This window comes from Delphinapterus leucas, chromosome 4 (assembly GCF_059928025.1).
Source record: "Delphinapterus leucas isolate spDelLeu-1000000601 "Yukka" chromosome 4, BTC_Dleu_Yukka2, whole genome shotgun sequence".
Classification (NCBI taxonomy): domain Eukaryota; kingdom Metazoa; phylum Chordata; class Mammalia; order Artiodactyla; family Monodontidae; genus Delphinapterus; species Delphinapterus leucas.
The window spans coordinates 44,892,248-44,904,285 of NC_143132.1; the positions used below are offsets into that span (position 1 = coordinate 44,892,248).

Genomic DNA, 12,038 nt, shown 5'->3' on the forward strand with positions numbered 1-12,038 from the left:
CCACCTAGGCGAGGGGCTGAGGGCGCAGCTCGGTAGCTCGCTCGCACAGCTCGTGGCCCCGCGGAGCCTTTTCAGTCGTTCGGCTCGTGCCGCACTGGCCGGAGGAAAGTTCCCGCGGCCCCCGCCCCCTTCACAGCTGCTGTGCCCTCCTTGCTTTTGGCTCTGCAAGAGTCTACTTCAGTCCGGAGAGGCGCTCGGGCCGTCAGAGCTGCAGGAGCTACCCGCCGCACCTGGTCCTCGTCCCTCCCCCGCTTCCGGCCGTGAGGCGCCCTCCTCCGCCCCCTCGTTCCCCTCCCCCAAACTACAGCCAGAGCTAGCTCCTGCGCGCACGCTCTCCCGGGCCCAAGGGAATAGTCCTCGCGCGAGCGGGACACGGTGGTGGATGCAATTCCGCTCGCCTACAGCCGCCAGGAGCTCCCTGGCGCCTCAGGCAGCGTCCTCCTCCGAAGCAGCTGCGCCTGCCCCTGGGCAGCCTGGACCTTCGTGCCCTGCCCCCGGGGCCTCGCGCGGGGGGCGCCCCGGGACACCCCCTGTGGGCCGGGTGGAGGAGGAAGAGGAGGAGGAAGAAGACGTGGACCGGGACCCGTACCCTACGCGGAACACCTGGCTGCGCTGCTGCCACTTCTCTTTAAGGGGGAGAAGAGAGCCGGGGAGAGCCATGGGGGGCAGCGAAGTCCGGGAATTTCTTCTGCAATTTGGTTTCTTCTTGCCTCTGCTGACAGCTTGGCCGGGCGACTGCAGTCACGTCTCCAACAACCAAGGTAAGGGACGGGGCGCAGAAGCGAGAGGGGGCGGGAGGAGGCGGGTGCTCTGAGGACCGGTGCATTGGTCGCCTTCTGCAGGTAACTTCGTCCCGGGGTAGGCTTCTCCGGGCTCTCTACACGAGGGGGTAGAGGGTGTCCCCTCCCCAGAGCGCCCTGTCCACATCGGCCGGGGCCGGCGACCTCACGAATTCCGGTCCCTTCTGCTTCCAAGTGAATTTAAACGGATGCGTGAGCATCAGCAGCAGTTGGGTCCCAGCCCTGGCGGCCGCGGGCCGCTCCCCGCTGCGCGGTCTGCGCTGGAGGTCAGGCTCTGTGGCACAGGCTTAATGGAGACTTCTGGCTCTCTGCGGTCGCTCACAGCACGGTAACATGTAGGTATCTCCCACATGCCTTCAAGAAGGCAGATCGCTCTCGCTGTAGCCTCTGGCCAAATACTAGCCTTTTGCCTTCGGTAAACTAAGCCGCCCTCGCCCAGCTGCAACCCCTTTACCCCATCCAGACCGAACGTAGACTTGTTGGAAATTATTCCGAATTATTTCTAGCCCAGATGCCCAAAGGGGCCGGGGGATAAGTGTTAGGTGTGAATTAACAAGTTGTGAATATCCTATTTATAAAGTCAGGTAAAGTGGTAAAGTGAAGATGAATAGTGTGTGAAAAGTGAAAGTGTGGTTTACTGAATGGAAAGCACTGAGAATTTTTGAACATTTTCTTGCCTTCTATCCAACAATCTTTATGAGACATATCTCATTGGATTTCTGCTATGAATATTTAAGGATCTATAAAAAAACATCACCTGCATAATCTAAATCCTCCTAGACTAAGAGATGAACAACCGTAAAAGTTTTCCAGCATGTACCTGGCTTGATGCTCTCACTGGCACTGTGATGACTACCGATGTTACCTGTTATGTCACACTTTTACAAATATTTCAAATATACAACTTCAATTGTAGTTACCATTCAACATATAAGGCTTCAAAATAATTTGCAGGTATATAAATGGAGGTCAGATGACATGAAAGTGTGCATCGTTTTTGCAAGGTGAGAAGGTTGAGAGAGAAGGCAAAACAACACAGCCTTCTTTTTTGTTATCAACATGTATGACCAATTTGTTAGAATTATTCAGAATCAATATTCAATTGTTCTCATTTATACAACTGGTACTTTTGACATGTTTTTCTAATTCTTTCTCTTTTTTTTTTTTGACCTGCCAAATTGCAATCACAAATGCATATGTCAATTTGAAAATCCTACACAACCATCATGCCTGTGAGGATGTATCATATGAGTACCACCTATAGTGCCATACTCTCCTATGGCGGTGTATACCTTCAAACACATCCCTTATTTGTTTTCAAGGAATATTGGCATTAAATATCAAAGGGGTAGTTACTTAATCTACCTCTGAAAATAGAAGATTGTTAAAAATAACGTGTAATTATTTGACCTTTTCATTGAAAGGAGAGAGGAAATTTTTAATAATTGGAAGATCAGACATTTATGTTGTACCAAATGTCTCTAGGGCTACTAAAGAGATGTATACTTTGAAGTCAAGTTTACTAGAGATATTTTAACAGTTATTTCCTTGCAATCATTTCCCTAAATCAACATATATTTTTTCATTAAGTGCTGGTAACCATCCAAGGCCCTGAGGATACCAACATAAATAAAACACATGTTACACTCTTCACATGACTAAAGTGCCATTCTACCAAAATGTGTCAAATGTTAAAATATGACATTTCAGCTATTCATATTAAATTTAAGGACATAGAGAAGTTGTTTGTTAACCTTTTGCAGTAATTTTTATCTATTTTAATGACTTTCTCATACTTTTAAAAGACATTTTAACTAAAATATTTACCAATTATATGTAATTTATGTGTGTTTTTATAAGTTAGCTTAACAGTGTTAGTATTACTCAGTTTACCCAACAATTAAATAAGATAAGTAAAGGTAGTCTCCTAAAACTCTTAATTTGAACTTGTCCTAACATGCTAAAAACACAGGCTATGCATTACACTTGGCTAATATAGTGCCTAAAGGCTAAGTTGGGTAAAATTTAGAGAAGTTCTTCAACAGAAGATTATAGAGAAAATATGCTCAGATTTTTTTCATCAGACACAAATGATTCCTCATAAAATGCTTTTTACAGCCTAAAGTCATAGTGATTAGAAATTATGCCTAATAATACTTTGAGATAATTTTCAAATACTGAAATCATCACGCTAATAGTTAATAAAATGTGGAACTTCAAAATGTTATTTTTATGAACACTTGGGGGATATTTTCTTATTTGTAGCTTCATAAATAGATGACATGAATCAACATATCTTACCAATTTGTAAACATTGAAAACATGAGGTATTACAGAATTATTATAGTATGTACACAATATAGAAATACTAATGTAAAATATAAATCAGACTTTTACACATAATAATAAACATCAGTAATATGATGAATAGTTAATTTTAAGGATATTGTATTCATTTTCCTAGTAACTTTTCATCCTAAGAGCTAATGGAATTCATGTTTTATTTTTAAAATTTGTTATGGAGGGTAAAATTTCGTTTTTATTTAATTTGCCTTCTCATTAAGGATATTCACAAGGTAAACTTTTTAATGTTATTTATCTATTTTTACCAAATCATATAAAATCTTTCATGGTTGAATGAAGGAATCACCCTCTTCCCATTTCCTAGTTTTCCATACGTAGGCATAGTAAAACTATCAAAAAGGTGAACTACCTCATTTTTAACCTGGTGCTTAAGATGGTGCTAAGAGTAACTTGAGTACAGGAAGCATCTCTTCTCTTGTTTTTTTAACTGCTGTGAAGCTCTGCACTATAAAGACAAATCAGTTTGACTCTCTCTTCCTGTTACCCAGACCTCCTTGAATCCATCAAAAAGTAGAGTTGCTTCCTAGATCACTTCATCTGATTAAGTGAGTGAAAGTGTGATTTGTACTCAGATTTCTATTATTCCATTAGTCTTCCCTCTATTTATAAGAGGGAAATAAGTATTTATTTCGTGTTGGTAATTTTTATGTAAAAATAACAGATTTTACCCTCTTAATATATGTAAACTTTTATTTCCGTACTAGTAGGATACTTAGGAGAATATAAAATACAATCTTGTTTCATATGTAAGTAACCAGGTGTATCAATAACAGTGGTTAGTAGCCACCAGGGATCCATTAATTCAGAGATTACTCTGCTTTAGTCTAAGAGTTGATGCATCTCTCAGGGTGTGACTCATGTTTCCCAAAATAATCAATACTCAAATAATATATTAAATCAAAATATGGTTTGAATATGAGAGTCTAGAGAGCTCATTTTACTACCTAGATTGTGTGAATTGATCTTTCTCCTCCACCCAGGAAATTCAGTGACAAATGAAATTAACAAGGAAAACAGTAGTCTGAATCATTAGTTTCATTGAATTTATTAATTTGAATGAATTGAGTGTAAAATACACTAAGTTGTGTGTAAATACAGGTGAACATAGGTGAGCAGAAAAATATCTGCTTAATAAAATTCATAGCCCCAAATTAGTTGAACTTCCATAAGTGTTCACAAACTATAAGTCTGTTGTTCTAATATTTATTGAAGGGGAGGAATTGAAATATTTTCGGAAAGGTCAAGAGTGAACTTTACTGAAAATATTTAACGTTGTGTTAAATAAGGAAAACTGAATGATTTATAAAGAATATTTCTAAAATACCTTTCACTTATATAAAATTTATTTTCAGCAATAAACTATAGTTGTAAAGGTGCAGATTGTAATCTCATGTTTTCTTATTTACCATAAGTATAAAAACCTAGAATGCAATTTTATTATGCATTTACAAATTGAAATAAGCCATTGTGTAATTAGTCATTATGATTAGTGTTTAAAATAGAAATATAAAATATCATTGATATGCATTGATCACCTAAATGTTTTTTGCTCTGGGTTTGGGATAACACTGTCTAAAAATTTTTTCTTTTTTTTTTTTTTTTTTAAACATCTTTATTGGGGTATAATTGCTTTACAATGGTGTGTTAGTTTCTGCTTTATAACAAAGTGAATCAGTTATACATATACATATGTTCCCATATGTCTTCCCTCTTGCGTCTCCCTCCCTCCCACTCTCCCTATCCCACCCCTCCAGGCTGTCACAAAGCACCGAGCTAATATCCCTGTGCCTTGCGGCTGCTTCCCCCTAGCTATCTACCTTACTACGTTTGTTAGTGTGTATATGTCCATGACTCTCTCTCGCCCTGTCAAAGCTCACCCCTCCCCCTCCCCATATCCTCAAGTCCGTTCTCCAGTAGGTCTGCGTCTTTATTCCTGTCTTACCCCTAGGTTCTTCATGACATTTTTTTCCCCCTTAAATTCCATATATATGTGTTAGCATACGGTATTTGTCTTTTTCTTTCTGACTTACTTCACTCTGTATGACAGACTCTAGGTCTATCCATCTCATTACAAATAGCTCAATTTCATTTCTTTTTAAGGCTGAGTAATATTCCATTGTATATATGTGCCACATTTTCTTTATCCATTCATCCGATGATGGGCGCTTAGGTTGTTTCCATCTCCGGGCTATTGTAAATAGAGCTGCAATGAACATTTTGGTACATGACTCTTTTTGAATTTTGGTTTTCTCAGGGTATATGCCCAGTAGTGGGATTGCTGGGTCATATGGTAATTCTATTTGTAGTTTTTTAAGGAACCTCCATACTGTTCTCCATAGTGGCTGAACCAATTCACATTCCCACCAGCAGTGCAAGAGTGTTCCCTTTTCTTCACACCCTCTCCAGCATTTATTGTTTCTAGATTTTTTGATGATGGCCATTCTGACTGGTGTGAGATGATATCTCATTGTAGTTTTGATTTGCATTTCTCTAATGATTAATGATGTTGAGCATTCTTTCATGTGTTTGTTGGCATTCTGTATATCTTCTTTGGAGAAATGTCTATTTAGGTCTTCTGCCCATTTTTGGATTGGGTTGTTTGTTTTTTTGTTATTGAGCTGCATGAGCTGCTTATAAATTTTGGAGATTAATCCTTTGTCATTTGCTTCATTTGCAAATATTTTCTCCCATTCTGAGGGTTGTCTTTTGGTCTTGATTATGGTTTCCTTTGCTGTGCAAAAGCTTTGAAGTTTCATTAGGTCCCATTTGTTTATTTTTGTTTTTATTTCCATTACTCTAGGAGGTGGGTCAGAAAGGATCTTGCTGTGATTTATGTCATAGAGTGTTCTGCCTATGTTATCCTCTAAGAGTTTTATAGTTTCTGGCCTTACATTTAGGTCTTTAATCCATTTTGAGCTTATTTTTGTGTATGGTGTTAGGGAGTGATCTAATCTCATACTTTTACATGTACCTGTCCAGTTTTCCCAGCACCATTTATTGAAGAGGCTGTCCTTTCTCCACTGTACATTCCTGCCACCTTTATCAAAGATAAGGTGTCCATATGTGCGTGGGTTTATCGCTGGGCTTTCTATCCTGTTCCATTGATCTTTCTGTTTTTGTGCCAGTACCATACTGTCTTGATTACTGTAGCTTTGTAGTATAGTCTGAAGTCAGGGAGCCTGATTCCTCCAGCTCCTTTTCTTGTTCTCAAGATTGCTTTGGCTATTCAGGGTCTTTTGTGTTTCCATACAAATTGAGAAATTTTTTGTTCTAGTTCTGTGAAAAATACCAGTGGTAGTTTGATAGGGATTGCATTGAATCTGTAGATTGCTTTGGGTAGTAGAGTCATTTTCACAATGTTGATTCTTCCCATCCAAGAACATGGTATATCTCTCCATCTATTTGTATCATCTTTAATTTCTTTCATCAGTGTCTTATAATTTTCTGCATACAGGTCTTTCGTCTCCTTAGGTAGGTTTATTCCTAGATATTTTATTCTTTTTGTTGCAATGGTAAATGGGAGTGTTTTCTTGATTTCACTTTCAGATTTTTCATCATTAGTATATAGGAATGCCAGAGATTTCTGTGCATTAACTTTGTATCCTGCTACTTTACCAAATTCATTGATTAGCTCTAGTAGTTTTCTGGTAGTATCTTTAGGATTCTCTATGTATAGTATCATGTCATCTGCAAACAGTGACAGCTTTACTTCTTCTTTTCTGATTTGGATTCCTTTTATTTCCTTTTCTTCTCTGATTGCTGTGGCTAAAACTTCCAAAACTATGTTGAATAAGAGTGGTGAGAGTGGGCAACCTTGTCTTGTTCCTGATCTTAGTGGAAATGCTTTCAGTTTTTCACCATTGAGGATGATGTTTGCTGTAGGCTTGTCATATATGGCCTTTATTATGTTGAGGAAAGTTCCCTCTATGCCTACTTTCTGCAGGGTTTTTATCATAAATGGGTGTTGAATTTTGTCGAAAGCTTTCTCTGCATCTATTGAGATGATCATATGGTTTTTCTCCTTCAATTTGTTAATATGGTTTATCACATTGATAGATTTGCGTATATTGAAGAATCCTTGCATTCCTGGAATAAACCCCACTTGATCATGGTGTATGATCCTTTTAATGTGCTGTTGGATTCTGTTTGCTAGTATTTTGTTGAGGATTTTTGCATCTATGTTCATCAGTGATATTGGCCTGTAGTTTTCTTTCTTTGTGACATCCTTGTCTGGTTTTGGTATCAAGGTGATGGTGGCCTCGTAGAAGGAATTTGGGAGTGTTCCTCCCTCTGCTATATTTTGGAAGAGTTTGAGAAGGATAGGTGTTAGCTCTTCTCTAAACATTTGATAGAATTCACCTGTGAAGCCATCTGGTCCTGGGCTTTTGTTTGTTGGAAGATTTTTAATCACAGTTTCAATTTCAGTGCTTGTGATTGGTCTGTTCATATTTTCTATTTCTTCCTGATTCAGTCTTGGCAGTTTGTGCATTTCTAAGAATTTGTCCATTTCTTCCAGATTGTCCATTTTATTGGCATAGAATTGCTTGTAGTAATCTCTCATGATTTTTTTTATTTCTGCAGTGTCAGTTGTTACTTCTCCTTTTTCATTTCTAATTCTATTGATTTGAGTCTTCTCCCTTTTTTTCTTGATGAGTCTGGCTAGTGGTTTATCTATTTTGTTTATCTTCTCAAAGAACCAGCTTTTAGTTTTATTGATCTTTGCTATCGTTTCCTTCATTTCTTTTTCATTTATTTCTGATCTGATTTTTATGATTTCTTTCCTTCTGCTAGCTTTGGGGTTTTTTTGTTCTTCTTTCTCTAATTGCTTGAGGTGCAAGGTTAGGTTGTTTATTCGAGATGTTTCCTGCTTCTTAAGGTGGGCTTGTATTGCTATAAACTTCCCCCTTAGAACTGCTTTTGCTGCATCCCATAAGTTTTGGGTCGTCGTGTCTCCATTGTCATTTGTTTCTAGGTATTTTTTTATTTCCTCTTTGATTTCTTCAGTGATCACTTCATTATTAAGTAGTGTATTGTTTAGCCTCCATGTGTTTGTATTTTTTACAGATCTTTTCCTGTAATTGATATCTAGTCTCATGGCGTTGTGGTCAGAAAAGATACTTGATACAATTTCAATTTTCTTAAATTTACCAAGGCTTGATTTGTGACCCAAGATATGATCTATCCTGGAGAATGTTCCATGAGCACTTGAGAAAAATGTGTATTCTGTTGTTTTTGGATGGAATGTCCTATAAATATCAATTAAGTCCATCTTGTTTAATGTATCATTTAAAGCTTGTGTTTCCTTATTTATTTTCATTTTGGATGATCTGTCCATGGGTGAAAGTGGGGTGTTAAAGTCCCCTACTATGAATGTGTTACTGTCGATCTCCCCTTTTATGGCTGTTAGTATTTGCCTTATGTATTGAGGTGCTCCTATGTTGGGTGCATAAATATTTACAATTGTTATATCTTCTTCTTGGATCGATCCCTTGATCATTATGTAGTGTCCTTCTTTGTCTCTTGTAATAGTCCTTATTTTAAAGTCTATTTTGTCTGATATGAGAATTGCTACTCCAGCTTTCTTTTGGTTTCCATTTGCATGGAATATCTTTTTCCATCCCTTTATTTTCAGTCTGTATGTGTCTCTAGGTCTGAAGTGGGTCTCTTGTAGACAGCATATATAAGGGTCTTGTTTTTGTATCCATTCAGCCAATCTGTGTCTTTTGGTGGGAGCATTTAGTCCATTTACATTTAAGGTAATTATCGATATGTATGTTCCTATTCCCATTTTCTATATTGTTTTGGGTTCGTTATTATAGGTCTTTTCCTTCTCTTGTGTTCCTTGTCTAGAGAAGTTCCTTTAGCATTTGTTGTAAAGCTGGTTTGGTGGTGCTGAACTCTCTCAGCTTTTGCTTGTCTGTAAAGGTTTTAATTTCTCCATCAAATCTGAATGAGATCCTTGCTGGGTAGAGTAGTCTTGGTTGCAGGTTTTTCTCCTTCATCACTTTCAGTATGTCCTGCCACTCCCTTCTGGCTTGTAGGGTTTCTGCTGAGAGATCAGCTGTTAACCTTATGGGGATTCCCTTGTGTGTTATTTGTTGTTTTTCTCTTGCTGCTTTTAATATGCTTTCTTTGTATTTAATTTTTGACAGTTTGATTAATATGTGTCTTGGCGTATTTCTCCTTGTATTTATCCTGTATGGAACTCTCTGTGCTTCCTGGACTTGATTAACTATTTCCTTTCCCATATTAGGGAAGTTTTCAACTCTAATCTCTTCAAATATTTTCTCAGTCCCTTTCTTTTTCTCTTCTTCTTCTGGAACCCCTATAATTCGAATGTTGGTGCGTTTAATGTTGTCCCAGAGGTCTCTGAGACTGTCCTCAGTTCTTTTCATTCTTTTTTCTTTATTCTGCTCTGCAGTAGTTATTTCCACTATTTTATCTTCCAGGTCACTTATCCGTTCTTCTGCCTCAGTTATTCTGTTATTGATCCCATCTAGAGTACTTTTAATTTCATTTATTGCGTTGTTCATCGTTGCTTGTTTCATCTTTATTTCTTCTAGGTCCTTGTTAACTGTTTCTTGCATTTTGTCCATTCTACTTCCAAGATTTCGGATCATCCTTACTATCATTATTCTGAATTCTTTTTCAGGTAGACTGCCTATTTCCTCTTCATTTGTTAGGTCTGGTGCATTTTTATCTTGCTCCTTCATCTGCTGTGTGTTTTTCTGTCTTCTCATTTTGCTTATCTTACTGTGTTTGGGGTCTCCTTTTTGCAGGCTGCACGTTCGTAGTTCCCGTTGTTTTTGATGTCTGTCTCCAGTGGCTAAGGTTGTTTCAGTGGGTTGTGTAGGCTTCCTGGTGGAGGGGACTAGTGCCTGTGTTGTGGTGGATGAGGCTGGATCTTGTCTCTTTAGTGGGCAGGTTCACGTCTGGTGGTGTGTTTTGGGGTGTCTGTGGCCTTATTATGATTTTAGGCAGCCTCTCTGCTAGTGGGTGGGGTTGTGTTCCTGTTTTGCTAGTTGTTTGGCATAGGTTGTCTAGTACTGTGGATTGCTGGTCGTTGAGTGAAGCTGGGTGCTGGTGTTAAGATGGAGGTCACTGGGAGATTTCCGCCGTTTAATATTTTGTGGAGCTGGGAGGTCTCTTGTTGACCAGTGTCCTGAAGTTGGCTCTCCTACCTCAGAGGCAGAGCCCTGACTCCTGGGTGGAGCACCAAGAGCCTTTCATCCACACGGCTCAGAATAAAAGGGAGAAAAAGTAGAGAGAATTAGTAGAAGTATGAGGAAAGAAAGAAGGAAAGGAGGAAAGGAAGGAAGGAAGAAAGAAGCAAAGAAGGAAAGACAGGAGGGAGGAAGGGAGGGAGGAAGGAAGGAAGGAGGGAAAGAAGGAAAAAAGACAGAAAGAAAGAAGATACAGTAAAAATAAAGTATAATATAGTTATTGAATTAAAAAATATTTAGAAAAAAAAAAAGGGACGGATAGAACCTTAGGACAAATGTTGGAAGAAAGCTATACAGAGAAAATCTTACACAGAAGCATACACATACACCTTCACAAAAAGAGGTAAAGGGGGAAAAATCATAAATCTTGCTCTCAGAGACCACCTCCTCAATTTGGGGTGATTCGTTGTCTAAAGGAGGGAAGGAAGGAAAGAAAGAAAGAAAGAACGAAGGTAAAGTATAATAAAGTTATTACAAATAAAATTAATTATTGAGAAAAAAAATTTTTTTAAAAAACCATGGACGGATAGAGCCCTAGGACAAATGGTGGAAGCAAGAGTATACAGACAAGATCTCACACAGAAGCATACACGTACACATTCACAAAAAGAGGAAAAGGGAAAAAAATCATAGATCTCGCTCCTAAATTCCACCTCTTCAATTTGGGATCATTCCTTGTCTATTCAGGTATTCCATAGATGCAGGGTATATCAAGTTGATTGTGGAGCTTTAATCTGCTGCTTCTGAGGCTGCTGGGAGAGATTTCCCTTTCTCTTCTTTGTTCTCACAGCTCACAGGAGCTCAGCTTTGGATTTGGCCCTGCCTCTGCGTGTAGGTCGCTGGAGGGCGTCTGTTTTTTGCTCAGACAGGACAGGGTTAAAGGAGCCGCTGATTCGGGGGCTCTGGCTCACTCAGGCCGGGGGTGGGGGGCGGAAGGAGGGGCACTGCGTGCGGGGCGGGCCTGCGGCGTCAGAGGCGGCGTGACGTTGCGGCAGAGGCCGGCGTGACGTGGCACCAGCCTGAGGCCCGCCGTGCGTTCTCCCGGGGAAGTTGTCCCTGGATCCCGGGAACCTGGCAGTGGCGGGCTGCACAGGCTCCGCGGAAGAGGGGTGTGGAGAGTGACCTGTGCTCGCACACAGGCCCCTTGGTGGCGGCAGCAGCAGCCTTAGCGTCTCCCGCCCGTCTCTGGGGTCCGCGCTTTTAGCCGCGGCTCGCGCCCGTCTCTGGGGTTCGCGCTTTTAGCCGCGGCTCGCGCCCGTCTCTGGGGTTCGCGCTTTTAGCCGCGGCTCGCGCCCGTCTCTGGAGTTCCTTTAAGCAGCGCTCTTAAACCCCTCTCCTCGCGCACCAGGAAACAAAGAGGGAAGAAAAAATCTCTTGCCTCTTCGGCAGGTGCAGGCTTTTCCCCGAACTCCCTCCCGGCTAGTCGTGGTGCACTAACCCCTTCAGGCTATGTTCAAGCCGCCAACCCCAGTCCTCTCCCTGCGCTCAGTCCAAAACCGAAACCCGAGCCCCAGCTCGCAGCCCCGCCCGCCCCGGCGGGTGAGCAGACAAGCCTCTCGGGCTGGTGAGTGCCGGTCGGCACCGATCCTCTGTGCGGGAATCTCCCCGCCTTGCCCTCCGCACCCTGTTGCTGTGCTCTCCTCCGCGGTCC

The 12,038-nt window shown here is 40.7% G+C and overlaps 1 protein-coding gene across 1 annotated transcript in view; it reads left to right on the plus strand.

Moving 5' to 3' along the window:
- The first annotated feature begins 382 nt into the window (after positions 1-382).
- Positions 383-12,038, plus strand: part of LOC111175797 (ephrin type-A receptor 6-like) — a 148,504-nt gene continuing 136,848 nt past the window's right edge. Inside the window, exon 1 of the mRNA XM_022575658.3 lies at positions 383-761. Within this exon, the coding sequence (XP_022431366.2) occupies positions 383-761 (379 nt within the window). The remainder of the gene's footprint in view (positions 762-12,038) is intronic.